The 21,006-nt window shown below is 48.1% G+C and overlaps 1 protein-coding gene across 1 annotated transcript in view; it reads left to right on the top strand.

The window, feature by feature from the left end:
- Positions 1-13,032, top strand: part of LOC108163767 — a 34,250-nt gene extending 21,218 nt beyond the window's left edge. The window contains 3 exon segments of the mRNA XM_017299242.2: positions 7,993-8,834; positions 8,837-9,905; positions 11,164-13,032. Of these exon segments, the coding sequence (XP_017154731.2) occupies positions 8,045-8,834; positions 8,837-9,905; positions 11,164-12,367 (3,063 nt within the window). The 5' untranslated portion in view covers positions 7,993-8,044 and the 3' untranslated portion in view covers positions 12,368-13,032.
- Positions 13,033-21,006: the final 7,974 nt, after the last annotated feature.

Genomic DNA, 21,006 nt, shown 5'->3' with positions numbered 1-21,006 from the left:
GATTTATCTTTGTTTTTAGTCGAGGTTCGTTTTTATCACCAATAATTGGAGTTTAAAATGGAATTGTGTAAGATATTGTAAATAAATTAGATGCAGAATTATAGGGGGAAATATTTCAATTATTTATTTATTTTAAATTTTATTTGAATGAAAGATTTGTACAAAACCAACAAAAATTTCCTTGTAGCCGCAATATACTGTATTAATCCACGAAATCTCAACCGCGAAAGAGTCAAAATCGGCTCCCCCGCTCCCCCGCTCCCACCACATTCATATGCATATTTAAATACTTTCTGCGCGAGCGCTTTGTTATTCTGCATAAATAACTAGAGAGTAGAGCGTAGAGAGAGGGCAAAGGAGATTGAATGGGTACAGGTGTAAGCCCTAAAATTTATGCCGAACCAATGCGTGTCCGTGTACGTGGAAAAGGGAAATGGGCTTTGAGCCAGGCCGCCCTGCCATCAGAGGGCGTTCCAATCCTTATGGGCCATTTTCGGAAATGATTTTAGCGTTATCTGGTCGCTTGTCGCCGTTAAAGCTATCGTTAACTGTCTAACAGTCTGGCAAACACCAAAAACATACCCTTGCAAGTTAACCATTTCAATGGCAGCTTTATTATTATAATATTAGTCGTATATTGGTAGAATACTAAATTTATTCAGAGTCAGAGCCGCCAAGATCGGACCACTATATAAATCATTTTAGTTTTTAACAATATGGAGGTACAAAACATTCCCCAAAACAGATCCCTATATCAAAATATGAACAAACATTTTTTTTATGATCTGGTACGTACCGATGTAGGCGAATGAATAGAAAAAGCGCACAAAAAAGTTCGAACCAAAGTCAGCCAAAGGCCCTGGTGCAAAAAATAAAACTAATACCCTAGCTAAAGTCACTAACTCCAGCTAAAATATATATATATTAAATATACACATCAATACTTTAAAGATTGCATCCAAGGGAGAACAAAAAGAAATAACAGTGTGCAAAAAGTATAGAAAAACAGTTAAGAAGCACTCTTCTCTCTCGCTTACCTTTTTTTCCAATTTGCTTCCCCGTGCGAGTTTAATTTCCCATTTATCCGGCTTTTACGATCTTCTTTCTTCACGCGGGTTTAATTTTCCATTTTTTAGGGTCTTTTACTGTCCGTTTGATTTTCTTCACGCGAGTTTTTAATTCAACCCGTTTTTCCGACATCGCAACTGCAAAGAAAAAGAAAAAGCAAGCCTGATGAAATCATACAAGCTGGCCCGCGAGTTCTCTTTCTATTACGCTCAGAACTACTGAGAGCGCTATGACGCCATGCTTGAAGAGAGAGATGCCGGAGAGAGAGCGCGTATAAGGTGAGGCCTAACTTTGGAAGCACTATACATGCGAGAGTTTTGGTGATCTAGCTTAGGAAATGTGACACCTCAAAAATGTGACACCTTGGGCGGAGAGCGCCGACGCTATGCGCTTTTCTCATTCTTTTATACCTCTCTCTCTCTCCCAAGCTCACTCTCGCTTTAGCTACGTTTGCTCGCTCATCTCAGCTCATGGTATTCTGCCTCTCTCAATGCAAAGGTAGATCGAAAGAGTGTGGCTGTTTCGCCTATGAGTGTGAGTGAGATGGAGTGGATGCAGCGTATGCGTATGCTTAGCAGTGGCGCCTTCTTTCTTCTCTTCCCCTCTTCCTACTCTCGTGCAAAAAAATAGCGTAAATATGTAGAAGCCGGCGGCTTTTCATCGAATTAGAAGTGTCTGTCCGTGAAGAGCTTCAATAATGGTTGTTGTGGTTGTTGTAATCTCTGTTCAAAGACATTTTGATATGGTCGCAGTTGATATCTTGCCCACAATTACGCCTTTTGTTCGATTTTCTACCAGTGATACACACCAGCCATACAATTTTCACCAAATTCCGACTATGGTTGATCTCCGAGGGGTATACCCTCGATAAGGGGAGTAAACTTGCACTGATTTAGCGTAGCCCTTCTGCCCTTCGGCTCTTTTAGCTTTTGAAGGCCTGGACCTGGACCTGGTTTTGTTCTATGCAAATGTTTGTGTATTTATTAAAAATGGCAGCGATTTTGATATAATCCGCTGCATTTAATTGACTGAAACTAACAACTGAAAAACAACTGCATGTGGGTCAGCCACACGAGAGAGAGAGAGAGAGAGAGAGCGGGAAGGAGAGAGGGAGAGTCCTCAACAAAAACAAAGTGGGGCGAATAAAAAAAGAAGAAGAGGCTATAAAGCCGGCTCGTGGCATTACGGGGGCCGTGCCTTTGTGGATATGGATAATAACTCATGACCGGGCGCACAATAGAGCGGGCGGAGGGGGGGCACAAGGGAAGCCCATTGAAACGCTTTTAATGGGGGAGGGGGGTGGAGCCGCGGATCGGGAATCGTATTTATTTGCATTCTCTGATCCGTTACAATTTCAATTATGAGAAATGGGCCGAGATGTGTTTGCATTTCATTTCGATGAGCTCAGCGCCGGATGACAATAATAAATCGCTGTTTTTTCCATGCGGGACAGGAAACAATGCCAGCGCGTGCATAGGTATTGCATTTAAATAATACACAAAAAAAAAGAATAGAAAAATATGATCATCCCAGAAACAGTTTCAGGCGAAAGCTCAAGCGCAGGAAAGCGCAGGAAAGCGCGGGAAAGCGCGGAAAAGCGCTAATAAACAAAGATTTTCGCTTGGCTGATTATTTTCGTTAACCAGCGGGAGGAGCCTGATAGCTATCCTTTATCCGCTATCCGCTATCCACTATCTGTTGGTTTAGCTCCCGCTACATGTTGTTGCAAAGTTTTCCCGAAGCAATCAACTGCGGAGGTCCTCGAGCTTCAATTGGAAAAGTCAACGGCCCGAGCCAGAGCCAGAGCCAGAGGAAATATTGTTCCTCATTGGATGAGATGCGGGCCAAGACAACGGGGGGAAATTGGTAAGAGAAATGCACTCGGCAGTCGGCAGTCGACAGACGCCAGGCAGGTGGAAAGGAAATGCAATCAAGGCGGTTACTGTCTGAGAAAAGCTTCTTGTCATAAGAGGATTTTTCGTGAGATTCTCGCAATCTTCCCAGAAGGCAGATGCTTTTTTGCTTGATTAAATAATTAAGAAAACGAATCTCAGATTCCTTCAGCAGTATTTGCACAAATATTTATGTATTATTGCCCAAACTAATTGTTTATTTAACGAAATATTTACTGGGCCGACACACATTCCTCGAGCCACAGGAAAAGTATCAAGGGATGGAATTTCTTTTGCATTTTTGAATTCTGTTACGGCAAATATTTGCAGAGCCAAACGAAAGTAAATGCCGAATGGAATTTGCCCCAAATACTGCAACCTCTGTCACTCTCCGACGTCGACTCCGCCGACTCCGTCCGACGTCTCCCGCTTCAAGTGCAAATCGAATCAGCCCGGCGTAAAAAAAAAGGGAATGCAATTCACCAAAAAATTCACGGGGACTTGTATTATTATTGAGTTTTTGTGCGCGGCATTGAAAAAGTTGGAAATCCTTTTGGTATGCTCCAGAAATGCAGGGGGGGGGGGGCAGGGCTTTGAATGGTTTTCTATGGCTGGGGAAAAGCAAATCAAATTTCCGGTTCTCCCCTCCGCCCTTTCGCCGACCCGAACAATTAGTTGGACTGCTGCCATTTCGTTGATTTCCCAGCAGCCTCGAACAATCAGCGAACACCCCGACCAAATAATCAATAACTGTCACACAAAACCAATTGAGATGTCTCCCAGGCGCCCAAAAGTTCTATATGTGGCCCGCCCTTGGTGTGGGGCAAGCACTCCCTCCCCCCCAGCGAAGCTCTTAACTAATCTCCAACTCTGGTCTAATCCAGTAATGGTTATGGCTGGCACAGCTACACCTCAAATTTCGGAGTCATATAAACATATCATTCAATGAAATTGATGGTCCCATCCTTACGCTTACCTTGCGGCTGTTTGCTGCTGCCACGCCCCCTGTCTACGCCCGAGAATATGCTGATCAGGCTGCCTTTTTTCGGGCTGACATCGGCACATTTTATGGTCTACATTCCTGGTCGGTTGTCGGTTGTCGGTTGTCGGTTGTCGGTGGTTATGGCCACAGTCGGTCGGTTGTTGCCATTGTCGTCGTCAATGCCATTCACATTTTCGTTGTGGGCTAATTTAATATTGTGCTTTGTATGATTTTCACATATTATCAAGAAGTTTTATTGCGGCAATTGAACACGTTTGCAAGGGCAAGGGGACGGGCAAGGGGACGGGCAAGGGGACTCCCTGTTCGTCGTTAAATTGAAGCACCCCGCCCGGTTAGGGCCCCAGTATTTTTTTGGATATTTATGTTCGGGATATTGCAAAAGTGTGCGTGAGGCAGGGGCCAGCCCTGTATCCTGTATCCTGGCCATGCGGGTTTGGCCCCGGGCTTTGTTTCGTCGGGTTGTTTACTTTTATTGGCTTTCGGTATTATTGGTTATTGTGGATTGAGGGGGTCGGGAAAGGTGCAATTTAACTTTGACTTCTCTATTTATGGCTTAATAAGACACACGTTTTCGGTAGCCTGCTTATCGGGCACTCAAGCCAAGATAAACGTTTATTTAATTTCACTGCAATGACAAAGGACCCACTCTCTGGCCATTCTGGCCATAAATTTGTATTTGCCTATGATGATAGTTTATCCGAGCCAATAAGCCCCAATAGAGGTTTGCTCTGCTCTCCCAGCTCTCTGCCAAACACTCTGGAGAATCCCTGGCCCATTCAATATTCTCTTGGAGTCCTACCTGCAGGGCTCTGGATTTTTTTTGGCGGGGTCGTTAGCACTGCCCTCGGCGGAGGGGAGTTAATTAAATGCTGCGCCGCTGTTTTAGCCTTATTTAAGGCCTCGGCTCCGGCTTCGACTCTGGCTAAAATCATGAACAAATGGCAGTGCAAATGTTGACAAAGGACCAGCCCGCAACAAATGTACGCAGCAAACAACAACTAGTGAAGTGGGCACTCGACAGAAATGGGAGCGCAAGCGGGGGGCGGGTCGGAAGGGCTGGAAGGATGCAGCGGAGCCCCCCCCCCCCCCAAAGGCTGACCACAGCTCGTGGCCGATGCGAATTTCCCAGCCCGAGCCGTGCCGTGCCTCTTGAGAAATACCGCTTAGCTTTCCCTGGATTTTCCCTTGCTTTCCCTGGGTCTTCCCTCGCTCCTTGGGTTTCCCTTTATTTTTCAGGCATTTTGCTTGGAGTTTCTCCCCATTTTTTTTTGTGTGTTTTTCCCCGGCAAAGTCTATTATGCTTGTGAAAATTGCTTTACAGCTGCAAAACAATGCGGCAAAAAAGGTTACACAGCACAAAAAGAAAGCCGCACAAAAAATGAATAATGACAGCGAGCTGGAGGGAATGGAATGGACTAGAGATTACTTTTAACTTGGCTTACCCTCGCTGCCAGATGGAGAAGCCCCAATGCTCTTTCACCTAAGAGATTCTTTCCATCGAAGGCCTGGACATACTTCCGATCTCCTGAAGATTCCCATCTCCATAATTATCATCCTGCCCGTTAGAGTATTAAAAGGGAATTTACTATCAAAGTCTCCCTTTCGGAGGAGCAGCAGCGAAATAATATTTGCCTCAACCTCGAGGGGGGGCCTTGGGGAACGAAAGTGCAGCTAAAATAATTTGCACATAATGAAGCCGGAAGTGTGAATGCAAAGAATACAAGAAAACGTGGCAGAAGAAAAGAACTTCATTATCAGGGGCGTGGAGGAGCGGAGGGGTGGAGTGGGGGGGGGAGGAGGAGCCCGCTACGGCTTAGTGAAAGCATTCAAGCGGAGAAAATTACACAAAAATCTTTGCAGGGATTTTCTAATTAAAGTTTCACGCAAACGAACGAAACGCGGCGCCAAAGTGAAATTAATGGCGCTGCCCCTCTCTGACCTGCCCCCCCATTTTCCGCTGTCTTTATGAAGTCCACGACGGCAGCACTTTGGGGCACTTAGTCGTGTCTGTCTGTGTGTGTGTGTAATCACAATCAATGTAATCGTGCAATCAATGCGGCCCGTAAGGACATTATTTTCACATTAAAGCAAGGGCTAGACGCCAGCCAAAGTTGGCCAAAAATCTCTGCCAAAAGCCAACATTTGGCAGCTGTCGCCGGAGGAGAACTTTTTCGACGCATCATCTGTGACATGTGGGAGATCTCCCTCCTGAGAGCCCCATTAATGGGCGTTTCATTAGGCCGAGCAGCGGCCATTGCCACCGCCAGCACAGAGAGAGTTTCTCGAACCCAGGCGGGGCCCAGAGCCCGGGCACGTACGAGTATCGTGTGTCATAAGCAGGCAAGCGGCTTACGGCAGACGACTCCGACTGCCACGGACACAAGACACGGAGACACGGAGACACGGAGACACAAATGACGCTGCAGTTGTGCAGTTGGAAATAAAATTATTAACCTCGCTGCAATGCAACATAAATAGGATTAGTGTCTGCAGTAACTGCACAAGAAGAACAAACAGAGCTCGAAGGAGACCGAGAAGGAGCGGCGCAAGGAGGCTACAACAAAAGCGGAGCCAGGCACATTTGCATGTTGCATGTTGCATACTTCACGGTGGCGTACGAGTACGAGTATGATAAACGGCAGCGACAATGCCACAACCAACCACAAATACAATACACTCGCACACATGTGGGGCTGTCTCTCTGTCTGTCTGCCACCGTTTCCCTTTTGCAGTGCAGTGTCTGGTGCACGTTTCGTCTGCCCCTGCCCCTGTCCCTGCCCCCGACCCTCCCTTTGTTTGGCAGCACAAAAATGCAGCCGAGTATTTTCAGTAACATGCAAAAACTTCATTTCATTTCTGCGACTGTCGTCCAGTGTATTGACCCCTAGACGCCCTCCACCCTGCATTAGTGACCACCCCACTCCACCCCACCCCACCCCCCCCAATACCGACACCATCGCGGTTTTTGCAAGCATTTTGTTTGCTTTGCGGCTTCCGGTTTCTGTTGTGAATCCGCAGAAGCCCTTTACCAAAGCCCTCACCCAACATCTAGACAAATAGAATTGTTGGCATTCCTGGAGGTTCAGGAGGTTCTAAATTCGTTGGATTACCCTTTAAACAGGGAGCCTGTCCTTTGAAGTTTATATTTATAAGCAACAGATCTATTTGTACCACAAAAGATTGGAGGAAATGTAAAGAAATGGGAGGGATCTGGAAGAGAAGGAGATTGTTGGTTAATGCCGTCAATATTTGAATAGGAAATGGCAGGAAATTCTGCAAAAATATTACTCAAAACTCCCAATTGCAGAGGTCTTCTGTAAGCCTCGATTGAGCACTCTTCTGGAATCGGAGACATCTTCAGCCTATTCTGCCCTTTATTCGATACATTTCAAAGCCTCCCTCCCTTAGATTATAACCGAAATACTTTTCAAAAAACACCTTTTTCTCCCAGAAGAGTGGGGAGAGACACTCCAGCTCTCGGGCTCTCAAAAAACCAGCGCGGAAATGCCAAAATGTTGTGCATACGCCCCGTTGGTCGCATGCAAATTTCATATATTGAGCAGAGCAGGGGGGCGCAGGGAGAAGCAGGGGAGGCCTGGTCGAGGGCCATAATTGCAACATGCCACACAACACACAAAGCGACTGGGGGAGGGGGAGGGGGGGACCGAGGCACGTAGCCAAGTCAAACAAGCCGCGGGGCATAACCGACAACAAAAAAAAACGTTGGGAAAAAAGCGAAGAAAAGTCAAATTTCTAGTTGGAATGTGGTTGAGCCCTGGCGGGGAGTGGCGGGGAGTGGAGAGTGGGGCCGTCTGGGCCCTGCTGCTTGGTGCTTGTGGGGGACTTGCCTTTGTGGCGTTGTTATGACTTAATGTCGCAACAGCGAGTGGCAGTGGCAGTGACGGTGAGGTCTATGATTGAAGTACACAGCCATAGCCATTGCGTAGCCCCCGGGAGCTTATTAAAATGTCAGCAGTCCTTGGGTTTATGACAGCCGCATTGATATTGATGTGCCCCCTCTCGTTGCAGGCTCGGGAACGTGGTGGTCTGATTGGAATCAGGTGAGAGCTTCTAGTATGCCATGGCAGCGGCAGCGGCAGCCGCCACACCGACGCCGGAGGAGCGGGCCAGGCCCCACGACATAGCCAGCGACAACAGCGCCCAGCACCGGACGCTGGCGACGAAGGTGCGCCGAAAAGAGTCGCGGCCCCTGCGGCGCCTGCATCCGCCCATACCGCTGGGGCAGCTCCTGTGGCTGCTCTGCTGTCTGAGCCAGCTGCGCGCCGAGTGCCCCTCGGTGTGCGAGTGCAAGTGGAAGAGCGGCAAGGAGTCCGTCTTGTGCCTTAATGCCAACCTCACACATATCCCCGAGCCGCTCGACGCCGGCACCCAGCTGCTGGACCTCAGCGGCAACGACATCCAGTCGATGCCGGACGACAGCTTCGCGGCCGCGCAGCTGCTGAACCTCCAGAAGGTCTATCTGGCCCGCTGCCGCCTGCGGCTGATCGAGCGGCACGCCTTCCGCAAGCTGATCAACCTCGTGGAGCTGGACCTGAGCCACAACCAGCTGGGGGCCATCCCCTCGCTGGCCCTCCACCACGTGTCGGAGCTGCGGGAGCTGCGGCTGAGCGGCAACCCCATCCTGCGCGTCCCGGACGACGCCTTCGCCCACGTGCCGCAGCTGGTGCGCCTGGAGATGAGCGACTGCCGGCTGGCCTTCGTGGCGGTGCGCGCCTTCGCGGGCCTGGAGAGCAGCCTGGAGTGGCTGAAGCTGGACGGCAACCGGCTCAGCGAGGTGCGCAGCGGCACCATCACCTCCCTGTCCTCGCTGCACGGCCTGGAGCTGGCCGGCAACGAGTGGAACTGCAGCTGCTCCTGCGTCCGCTCCGGGCCTGGATGCTGCAGCAGAACATACCCAGCGGGATACCGCCCACCTGCGAGTCGCCCCCCCGACTGACGGGCCGCGCCTGGGACAAGCTGGACGTCGACGACTTCGCCTGCGTGCCCCAGATCGTGGCCACCGACACGACGGCCCACGGCGTGGAGGGACGCAACGTCACGATGAGCTGCTACGTCGAGGGGGTGCCCCAGCCGGCGGTGAGGTGGCTGCTCAAGAACCGGCTGATTGCCAACCTCAGTGCCGGCGGCGAGGACTCCGACGAGCCGCGCACGGCGGCGGCCACGCAGGGCCGCAAGACCTACGTGGTCAACATGCTGCGGAACGCCTCCAACCTGACGATACTCACGGCGGACATGCAGGACGCCGGGATCTACACGTGCGCGGCGGAGAACAAGGCCGGCAAGGTGGAGGCCAGCGTGACTCTGGCCGTGTCCAGGCGGCCGCCGGAGGCTCCGTGGGGCGTTCGGATTGTCCTGCTGGGCGTCCTGGCCGCCCTGCTGTTCGTGGTGGGCTCCTCGTTTGCGGCCATCTGCCTCTGCTCGCTGCGGAGGCGGCGCAAGCTGCGGCTCTGGAACTCCGTGCCGCCGGTGAGACGCAGCGAGAGCTACGAGAAGATCGAAATGACGGCCCGGGTGCGTCCGGACCTGGGCGGCGGGGCCAGCTGTGGCGGCGGCAGCGCCAACGGGGCCGGCCTGTTCCAGGATGCCGAGGAGCAGGGCTATCTGCGCGCCGCCCACACGCCCCTCAACAACGACAACGATGCGGGCCAGGCGGCCATTGTGAATCCCAGTGCGGGTGGCGCCCAGCGCCGCAATGGCGACTATCTGCATGTGTCCACGCACTGCGACGACGACGAGGAGGAAGACCACCAGCAGAAGCAGCCATCGCGAAAGACTTCTATGGGGGGCGACACGACAAAGCGACTGGCAGGCAATGTTGCCTCCGCATCCGCATCCGCATCCGCTGCGAATAATTCAGTGGCAGTGGCGCTGGCGCTGGAGGAAACGGATCTGCACATCCCGCGCCTGATTGACATCGGCGGGTAAGTTGACCTCGCACCCTCATGGCCCCAGTGCCCGACCCAACCCCAACCCCCCTCTGCAGACGAGGCCCGAGTGGTGGTGCAGCTTTTGTTTCTGCGGTTCGTTACTTCGAGTGGCAATTGTCCTATCCCTGTCCGTGTCCCTGTCAAAGAGCTGTCATGCTCGAGTGCCCGCCCGGATCTCCCCATATTCCGTCCGTATTATGGGCAACACTTGACACTTCCACTTTGTGCTCGAGCAGCACTCACTCCCCATCCACAGCCCCGCCCGGATCTCCCTCCACCATCTTACACGCGCGTGCTAATGACGCGCGAAATATGCGAGGGCTGGCCCCACAGCTAACATTCAACATTCAACCTCCAGCATCCAGCATCCCGCATCCCACATCCCACATCCGTGAGAAGTGCTTTATTTTGGGCACACGGAGAACCGAGAACTGAGAACTGAGAACTCACTCTGTCTGATTGGCGCTGGTCGTGTGAAAGGCATACGAGTGCGGTTTAATGGATGTGCGGCTGGTTATCGTCACGGACATGGACACGGACCCGGACAGAACGAATACGGATACGGATGTGGGCATGCAGAAGAGCTGCGAACAATTATGTGTGAATTGTTGAGGAGCAAGCAACTACACTGAAAGAAAACAGGCTCTAGAATGTAGGACTTCCCCTCAAACCTTTGCTTTGTGCCCCTTTTTTGCCTTCGATCATTTCGAATCCTGCCTTCAGTCGGCATCAAATCACCCTAGACCAATAAAACCGAGTGCAAGCACTCCGGACTATAGATAATTATCGATTATAATCGTTGCGGATTCGTTCGCAGTCTCTGAAAGGAAATAATACGGCGTTCTTCTGCCAATTCGGCACTTTTTGTACACTAAAACAAAGGTTTAACCAATATTTGTCTTTTATTTGGCGCAAAAACCATCTCTTTATATTTTCGAAATTAATTTTTTTCAGTGTAAATCCAGAAATTTACCCACCCAAAAGCAAATACATAGTTTTTAGGCAGAGGGCGAAGCAAAAAAGCCAGCAAATTCGCTCTACCAGAAAATTTAAAAGAGAGTGAGCGAGAAAAAAAACCGAAATTTTCAGATTTGACACCGTAAAAACGAAGATACCTGTCCCACGCTTAACCCATTTCGGAGTGAGAGATTCGGGGTAGTCCCACATCCAGGGCTCTAGCTTGTACCTCCTTGGGTTGCCTTGCACCGACCACCACTAACCCAAAGATTCTATGTCTCTCTACCCCTCGCAGCACCGACTCCGCCTCTAGTTCCATCTCCAGTCAAGTGGATGCCGCTGCCCGGCTGGCCGGCTATGGCGGACATGCGGTGGCGTGGAAGACCACGCCCATAGCCACCACCAAGATCACTTCGCCGCACAGCAAACCCGCGACGACGACGACGACGATGCTAACCCAACCCACGCAGGGGGCGGCCTGCTCTGCCACGCCCTACTCCCGCTACGGCAACCACCCGGCGGACGAGATGGCCACGTCCGTGTTTTGCAGCAGCAACGGCGACGGGCCCGACAACGATCTTTTCGACAGCAACTATCCGGATCTCCTGGACATAGCCAAGTACGCGGTGGCTCAGGCCCACCAGCAGCACCAGCAGCAGCAGCAAGGACACGGCTATGCGCAGGGGGCTCCGACGCCCAATGGGGGACTGTGCACGCTGCCACGGAAGCTTAAGACGAGTGGCAAGTACTTCCGCAACTCCTCGGACAGCCAGTCGCCGCTGCTGGCCGACAACTCGAGCAAGTACGGCAGCAGTACCCTGGGCGATGGGAGCTTCCTCAACGAAGCCATGGGCCTGGGCAGGCGCTACTCGGCCGAGTCCAGCTATGCCAACTATTCGAGCACCACGACCTACACGGGCGGGGGCCAGCGGGCGAACAGCTTCCTCAACCTGGTCCAGAGCGGAGCGCACAAGGGGGCTCTCGGCCACCATCTCGGCCACAAGCCCAGCCTGCCCTCCAGTCCAGTGCAGCACCAGCGCTCGTTGAGCAGCGCGGCCACGCCCCTCCTGGACTTCTCGGCCCTGGCCAACAGGGCGGCGGGGGCCGCGAACTCCTCGGTGGCCGCCTACGACTACCATGCGGCGCAGTTGGAGCGGTTCCTCGAGGAGTACCGCAACCTGCAGGACCAACTGTGCAAGATGAAGGAGACCTGCGACACCATCCGGAAGAAGGAGACGCCCCTCCGGGTGGCCGTGGGCCAGTCGGCCGCCCAGCTGGCCGATCCGGTGATGTACAGCGCAGCCACTGCCTCGCACAGCCCCAAGCCCCCGGCGGCCTCGAACCTGAAGTCGAAAACCCTGCTGCCGGGACAGCCCCCCGATCCGCCGCCCTACTGGCTGCACCGCAACGCCATGCTCAAGCGACTGAACGGCAACGACGGCAATGGGGCTTCGGGTGCGGCCAGCCCCCAGCCCGGACAGGATATTTTCAAGAGCTAATCGAACCCGTGTACAGATGGGCGGTTGAACGAAGGTCAAGGAAGATATTTGGGGGCCCAAACGAGTCCGAGGATTGGATAGTTAGCCCAGCCCCGGCCCCTCTGTTGTATTATAGACACACTTTTCCACTCTTTATACTCGCTAATACGCCATATTAAAGCCCCCCGAAGCAGCCCCAGCAGGAGGACAATGTAAGTGTATAGTATCAAGCCCTTAGAAAGCAAAACAAACAAAAACAAACACTACCCACTATGTATTTCGAAGATCCTTATCGGAACCTAGTCCTGGAAGCCCCTGACCCCTTGAACCCCCCTTGAACGCTCTCGTGTTAGTCTCACTAAAAGTGTTTTTGTACTCTAAGCGATCTCAAATATACATACGAGTAGAAGAAGGACAATGTAGTGGTCCCCGGATATGATATTGTAAGTTTCTTTTGAGTTCCGCACAGACTGGCAGGAATCAATCGATTCGTATTGTTTGATTGATTGATTGTTTGATTGTTAGATGGTTCTATTTTTAGGTACACAAAAACCAAAATTCAATCTAGACTTTAAACTGAAATTGTAAGCCAATTAAATCTACCAATTGTAATTTAAAAACAAAAACAAAAACACAAACTAAAAAAAACTCAAAGCATTTCACCCAAAAACAAACAAAAGCAAAACCAAAACGAAAACGAAAACGAAAAAAGCAAAAATAAATTAGTTGAGAATTGAAGAAAATAACAGAAACAAATCGAATTTTAATGGGTGGCGTGGCCTGTGGCATGTGGGACAATCGAGAGGCGTGCAAAGGGCCATTTCCGCTGGGAAAGGGCTGGGCTGGAACGACTTCCGCAGGCCCCAAGTCCAGGCCGAAGTAATGGCCGCTTGTCGTGCCACATTCCCGCTTCAGTGCGGGGGCAGTGGCTAAGATTAAACAATAATTTCACAGCACAGCACTGGCCTGGGGAGGGGGAGGGCGGGCGCCCAATTGGTTCGGCGTAAATTTTTCTTTTATTCCCGCTCCGCATGCAGCATGCCGCATGCCGCATTCTCCGGCTGCCAAATGAAGTTGTAAAATGCAAATGAAGCCGTCGACGGAGTCACATGCGCGTTAAAGTTCATGTTCGATGTGATGTCGCCATAAAGCAGGATTAAAAGGAATTTATGAACCTTTGACACGGTACGGGAGGAGAGAGCAGAGTCAAGGATACGTGCAGGGAGGAGACAAACCCACAAACGACAACGAGGACATGATAGCTGCCCGCTCACCTTCTTCCACACACACACACATACAAAGTGGCACGGTGAGACATTGTCTTTGCTGGCAGGCATTTCGTTGAAAAACGTTGCCTACTTTTAAGGGCCCGACCATTCCACAGACATTGTACAAAATGGCGGCCCCAAAGGGCAACTGAAGCTGAATCTGAGCCGATACTGATGTGCCCGAGCCATTAATAGCTCATTTGTGCCGAGGGGTAAGCGTATCAAGAATATTGTTTATATATGTACAAGAAAAGCTTCAAGAAGATTCACTTTCAGGGGCCGTACTTTTCCACTGGCAGGAGTAGATCCTTCAGTAAATTTACTACAATATTGCTATATATTTCAGCAACCAATACCTCCTAATATTTCCATTAACTTCCATCTCCATGGCCCATGATAATTACAGACCCAACCCATAGCCCATATCCCTTTTCCCCATGAGGCCATATATTTTATCAACCCACAGGCTGGCAGTGATCTCAACTTTCCCTCCATTCCCTTTGATTTATACCTGAATGGCATGTAATTACCACGCTGCCCTCTCCCTTCTCCCTCCTGTCTCCCGACTCCTTCCCCTTCTCCCTTCTCCCTGGCTTATGAATTTTAAACACGCAGACATGTCAAAGCAAAGGACCTGCAAAAGTGACCAAAATGCTGGCATTTTAAACGAGCTACATCTGCCAAAGCAGAGCGAGAGTCGGTTAGCCAGAGTTACTTACTACGGAGCAGCCTTGGCCAGAGCCAAGCCGGATCCCAGCCGCCCAGCCGCCCAACCGCCCAACCGCCCAGCTCTTTGCGGTTTGTCGGCTTTAAAGAGCAAAGCCATTTACATTCCCCCAATTCCGAGCCACATCCCCAACGTCCAACACCGCTCCGCCTGACTGCACGCCTGGCTTCTGTCCAGCTAAAGCGAAAATAATGAGCCCGATGTTGGATCCCGGCGTGAAGCACGGTAAAGAGCAACAACGCAGAGAGCAGTCGAGTTCATGTCAAGCTGTCAGTCAAGGTCGATTTCGTTTTCCGTCCACTACTCGGCCCTCCCCTCCCTCTTCTGGCCCCCCCCTCTTGGTGCACTTGTTAGGACCTGGCGCAGGTGCTTGTACCGGGCCAGGAGGAAGGTCGGCAAGTGCCTTTTTGTCACTGTCTTGCGGCTGCCAGTGCAATTTTATGTGTGGCGAGTGCAGGGTATTAGAGCTTAACGGGTATACGCCATGTGGCAGGATTCTGTGTGCCGCAAAGTAAGTATCTTTTGGCTAAGTATCAACTGGTAGACTCCTGCTGGGGTCACAGGGGGAATGCCATGTGTGTGTGTGTGCCTGGGGAATTTTTCCATCATTATCAGCGTCCTTGTAGCCGCTTCCACATGCCACTTAATGCCAACGCAGCAGCTCTCGTTCCACTTTTGCGTGTCGTCGTCATCTTGGCGGCCTTTGTAGAGGTATCGCACAAATGCATGCCCATGTCCGCCCACCATCCATCCAGCCATCCATCCAGCCATCCGCCCACTCAGCAGCCATTCTTCATGCTTCCCACAACGACCATTATATTCAAGCATTTTTGTGGCATAAGTTGGCACTTTAGCGCCAGGCACCTGCTGCTGCCTGCAACCTGTTTCAGCTCTCCCTCTGCCCCTCTCCGCTCCCCCCTCTCTGCAATTGTTTCCACTTTTTCTGTTTCAGGGCTGTTTCTGCCTGATCTTGGAGCATGTAAGAGCGAGCATTGATTGCCTTTGGATCTATCTGTCATCGCGTGGATCCACAGACGCCTCCCTTCCCAGCCATGTCTCCCGTTCAATCGATTTCCTGCAGCCCCTGCCTCTGCTCGCCTGCTCCTGTCGACCATTTTAATGGATGTTGCATTACTTTGCGTGGCAGCTGGAGGAGCACAAACTTTTCCAGAAGCACCAGCGAAAATTGAAAAATAGTTGGCCAAAGTTGCGCCCCAGAAAGTTAATGGCAACTGCATTTACGAGTATTGATTAGCCGAGCAGGGCTTAAAGAACATACTCGTAGGTTTTAATTTAAAAACGCATGTCGGGCTTCCCCTCCCTCTCCCCTCCTCTCAGCCGCAAGTTCAACAAGTCAACGCATCAATGTCAAATAATCCTCTGCGGGTATAGAGCACGAGTGCCATTCAGCGGCACGGACACTGCCGTCGACATAAAACAAACTCAAGGAGCAGTGTCCTAGTCACAGCTCCCCAGAGCCTGCCTGCCCCCCTCCCCCCGCCCATTAAGTGCTGGTAATGAGCGCTCTGATAATTCATTAATCAAAGCGACCAAAGAATCCAAAGAAACCAAAAAATGTCAAGGATTGGCTTGGAACCGAACGGCAGCCGCAAATAAAATGACACGAAAATTTAAACTTTATTTATATAATAATTTTTTGCGTTGGTAATACGAAAAGCGGGTCTAAAATTGAACATATTTTGAACAACCCACAATGTGGGGAACAAATTTTCGGTGCGCCATAATTTGGAGTTTATTAATTAGGACCAAAAAGAAAGGCTCCAACACACAAATTCGGGATTGGCACTACGCAGCAAATTTGGGCATTTTCTACCTCAATCCACAATTATTAATATTTCATAAACATTTACCACCATGGTTTGGCGGGTAATAAGTTCCCCCTTTTAGTAGGCATCCACAGGGGTTCCTAAAAATGTGCAAAAATTTGTAGTTTATTGATTTTTTTGAGGGCCGTATGACCTTAGACTTTGCTAACTGATTAACGGCAAAAACAGAGAAAATCTATTGAGAAAAACCTGCAGTGCAAGCGAGAGAAATATATACAGTATACAGTCGAACTTCCATTTGGTGAATATATTTATTTCAGGGACCGTAACGATTATAATTTTTATAGAAAAAATTACAAAAATAAGATATATTTTTTGAATTTTTGTTTTAAATTTTTTTTTAATTATTAAAATAAATTTAAATGATAAAAATTGAAAAAATAAATAAATAATAAAAATAATAAAAAAATTAATTTTTTTTTAATTTTTATTTTATTTTCAATTTATTGAAAATAATTTTTCAAGAAAATAAAATTATTTCCAATTTTATTATAAAAATTGAAAATAAAAGTTATGATTTAAATTTAATTATAGAAATTGAAAATAAAAATTGAATTCAAATATCTTTTGAAACAAAGGAGCCAGATCATACATAGTCCTATATATATGACCTACCTTTCAGTTTATTTAGTTTTTCAAAAGCTTGTAATAGAGAAGTTCGACTGTACAGCTGTATAGCTTTAGTTTTTCTTTCCAGTGGAGCCGGGGGCAGAGATGATAAATCTAAGATAGATAGATCTAATTTTACTAGTCATTTAGAATTTTACAATATTTTATGTATTTTCCTTTTTCCGCTACAGCTTTTTAATCTGCAACATCTGTCTATCTCTCTCCCTCTTCCTCCACCAACACCAGCCGTTACATCTCACACGTTCTGGCTGTTACACACACATCTAAACAAGACAAATATATGTACGAATACCTCTTTGAGTGTCGGCTAAATCAAGACTCTTTTATACATATTCCTTGACGATCTCCGAAATTTTGTTGATTTCGAAATTGCATTTATTCTTAATTTATTAAGAAATTTGTATTTGATTATAAAATATTTTCACAGATACAATTATGTTTTTTGCTGTTGCTGTTAGAGCATCTTATACAATAATCACAGGAAAAAGTACGATTAAAAAATAAACAAAAAATAATGCGTGTCAAGGTCGAAGAATTTTAAGGGTGCATCTCTTTAAAATATTAAATAACTCGTTTTTTCTTATATATTTCGTCTTTTTTTGCAGATTAACTTTTCTAGTTCTTCATTCTTGGTAAAATTCCAAAGAAATAGTCTGAGATTGCTCCCTGAAACACAGTCTAAAAGGACAGAAGTACTTTAAAGTAACAAAAAGAGCTACATGGCCTTGTGGCTCTCTTGTGTCGGGTCTTATTTTTCAGGTCATGTCAGTGCTTCCATGTGGATCCATTTCCAATCCAAGTCACACCTCACATCAGCCAGCTCGAACAAGCCAAAGCTGGCAGCGTTGCCAGTTCCTCAATGCCGAGCAATTAGCGAGGCCAAAAGTCGAGAGGAGGAGGAGGAGGAGCAGGAGCTGTGGAGGAGCAGAGCAGGCGACGAGCGGGAGCCACTTTAATGAAAACTTTGACTGGGCGCTTAGCGGTTTTGAAGCTGCAACTGGGACGGGGTAATAGTCCGTGTTATGGCACATTGCCACTCCTCTGCCGCAACGTAGCCCATTGCCAGTGGCAACCTCTTCACGGATGCCGAGGGTTCACGGTTCAAGGGGATTACGGCCCGGCGCTGCACTTGAAAAATGTTTTTGTTGTTTGGCGGAAACAGGATTATCTAGCACATCGTTCGCAGCCCATTCTCTCTAGCTTCTATGGTCCAGAAAGTCGTACTATTTGGCTTCTATTTGGTGGATATTTTTTGGGGTAGAGGGTATTCTATAGTCGGCACGAGGTCTGTGGCCTGTTGTCTCTCCATCTTTCCGTGTTTGTTGTGCCTCGTCGCCTCTTTCGACATTTGTTGGGGCTCTCCAAACACAAAAAAAGTCACAAACTTTGTGCAACTTGCTTGATATTTTTGTTCCGGGCAAGACTCCGCCTCAGATGCGTTTTTGCGGCGCGATCCGCCAAGATCCAGAGCTCCACTCAGCCGGAGAGGGAAAATGCAATTGTTACGCTTGAAATTCATTTGAATATTGAGGACGGTCCAGTGTGCATTTAAATTGAATTTAAAAAAAGAATCCTGAAATGCTCGAGAGAGGCCAGGCCACCTTTGGCCCACACAGAGTCCTGCCGGGGCGCTATCCAACATTTGATGTGAGCAAATGTGTGGCGGACAGTTAGCAAATGTTGTTCGTCGAACAAGCCAGAATTGCCGGAAGCCCACATGCAATACACAACACGGGGTATATGCAAAAATACATCCCCCCCACCCGCCCACTGCCACACGGACACGGACACGGACACAATGCAAAGTAACCAATTCCCAAGTTGAATCGTTTAGTGAAATCACTTGAGGCGATTAAAATCAATCACAGACTATCAGCGCCAGCCAACAACAGGCACTAGAGAGGGAGAGAGAGAGGCGAGAGAGAGAGAGAGAGAGTGAGACCCAAACGAAGGATAGACGTCCATGGACTACATTTTTCCTGCCACTTTGCGATTTTATTTAATTTGCACTTGAAGAAATGTTGAGAGTTCTCCCACTGCCTGGCCGTTGAGCAAAATTTGATTTTAAATTGGATTTGCCATCGACGAGCGTAGAGTTTGTTTGGGCCGGGCTAAAAATCACAGTGCCAGAAACCAACAAAGTCCTTTTCCATACAGCCGGGGTCTGGCAGTGTTTGGGCCATAAAGAGCCACAGGTTATGTTTCCTTCAACGGCAAAAATAATAGCAACAAAAAAAGCAGCGAACCAACAAGCAAGGGAAGTGCAAAGCATAAAAAACACACCTTTTCGATTGAGGGTGTCGCCAAGTGTTTGCTCGGGGTAAATGTTACTGAGAATAAATAAAAACAAGAGTATTGAACAATAAGATTTAAGTTTTAATTAAAGTTTATAGAAAAAATTCGAAAAATTTGCTTTTAATAGGTAAATATCCATGAAAGCTCATTGCCCTTTGACTGAAATATTGCCTGACGAATGATCAATGGAAGGACTTGTGTCCCCTGCAGACATAGCCGAATAATGTGAAACAATTGCATGACCAAAACATATCGGATTTACCAAAATTTACGGGAAAAAGTGATGAAATGTTAAAACAATTGTCTACAAATAGACAGATATATGGACAGACAAAAGAAGCCACAAACATGGCGGATCAGCACGGATATCGACGCTGATCAAGAGTCAATATATGTAAGATATTATTTAGATGATAGTTTGTTGATATTATTATATAGCGGTGGTAATAATTTCTTCCGCTGATTTCTTCCGATAGTGCTGATTATTATGTCTGGCTGCTGCGATTATTTTTGTACGACTATCTTCTGTTGCTGCACGCTCTGCTGTGCTCTCCCTCTCTGCTGTTAATCTGTTGTTTATGTCGTTCTGCTGTTACTGCTGCTGCTGTGTTGCTCTGCTTTTGCTCTGCTGTTACTCTGAGCTGCTGTTAAGCTGCTGTTACACTGCTGCTTGTCTGCTATTAAGCTGCTGTCGATCTGCTACTACTGTTATTGTGTTCTGCTGCTGCTCTGCTTTTGGTCTGCTGTTACACTGCTGTCGATCTGCTGTTACTGTTACCGTTCTGCTGTTACTGTTGCTACTCTGTTGCTGATCTGCTCTCACCCGCTGTCAATCAACTGTTACTGTTATTGTTCTGCTGTAACTGCTGTTGCTCTGCTTTTTGTCTGCTGTTGCTGCCGCTAATCTGCTGTTAATCTGCAGGTACACTGCTGTTGATCTGTGGTTAGCTCCTAAAATGCGCCGGCTTGCCCACTCCTTCTTACATAAATACCACAGAATGCAAATGAATTCTTTTCAATAGGATATATAAAGTCCTGTCCTCAAAGCTTCGACTCATTGTTGTATTCATGCATTTATTACGAATACATTTCATCTTTAAATTTTTGCTTTTGAAAATTAATGTAACACTTTCTATACGAGAAAAAAGTACCCGTATAATTGTAGATTCAATGCAGCCAACGCATCAGGAATTTATACCGATACCTACATGTATTTTCGTCATGTGACATTTTCCCAAATTTGTTCAATTTTAATGTAAATTTCGAGTAATATATATTCTCTCTGTCTCTTTCACGACAAATCCTTAATTATGGCAATAGTAATGCAGCACAGATAAAAGATAAAAGAAGAAACAAAAAAAAAAACTAAAAAGAGTTTATTTTTTGCGGTTGCCTGGAAATATTTATATAATTTCCAATTAATCTTTTCTAATTTATTGACACAGACACACATGCAGGCGGGCTTTGAGCGGGCCTGTGTGCTATTTTGTGCTGGCTTACCGTCGAGCTGTGCATAATTTATGCAAATTTCGCTAAATCAATTTTTAATTAAAACCTCACACAGATACTCACGCACACTCGCACACTCGCACACGGACATTGCAGCCGAGAATCTACAGCTGCTTTGCGAAAACAAAATAATTGAAATGGCACTCCGAAGAGGCAAATAGACAGAGGAGATAGAAAGAGAGAGAGGGAGAAGGATGGCTGCTGGCAAACAAATCAATATGCAGAGCCATCAATCTATCCAGCTGTCCATTTAGGCATTTTATCCATTCCATTCCATTCCATTGCAATCCATTCGACGGGCCAAAAGTGTCGGCCTAAACGATAATTCTATTTGCATACCACTAAACACTAAACATAAAACTAGTTTGTTGTCTCGCTTTAAAT

This window comes from Drosophila miranda, chromosome 4 (assembly GCF_003369915.1).
Source record: "Drosophila miranda strain MSH22 chromosome 4, D.miranda_PacBio2.1, whole genome shotgun sequence".
NCBI lineage: Eukaryota > Metazoa > Arthropoda > Insecta > Diptera > Drosophilidae > Drosophila > Drosophila miranda.
Note: the sequence above shows the minus strand (reverse complement) of the source record. Positions and strands in the feature narration are given on the sequence as shown.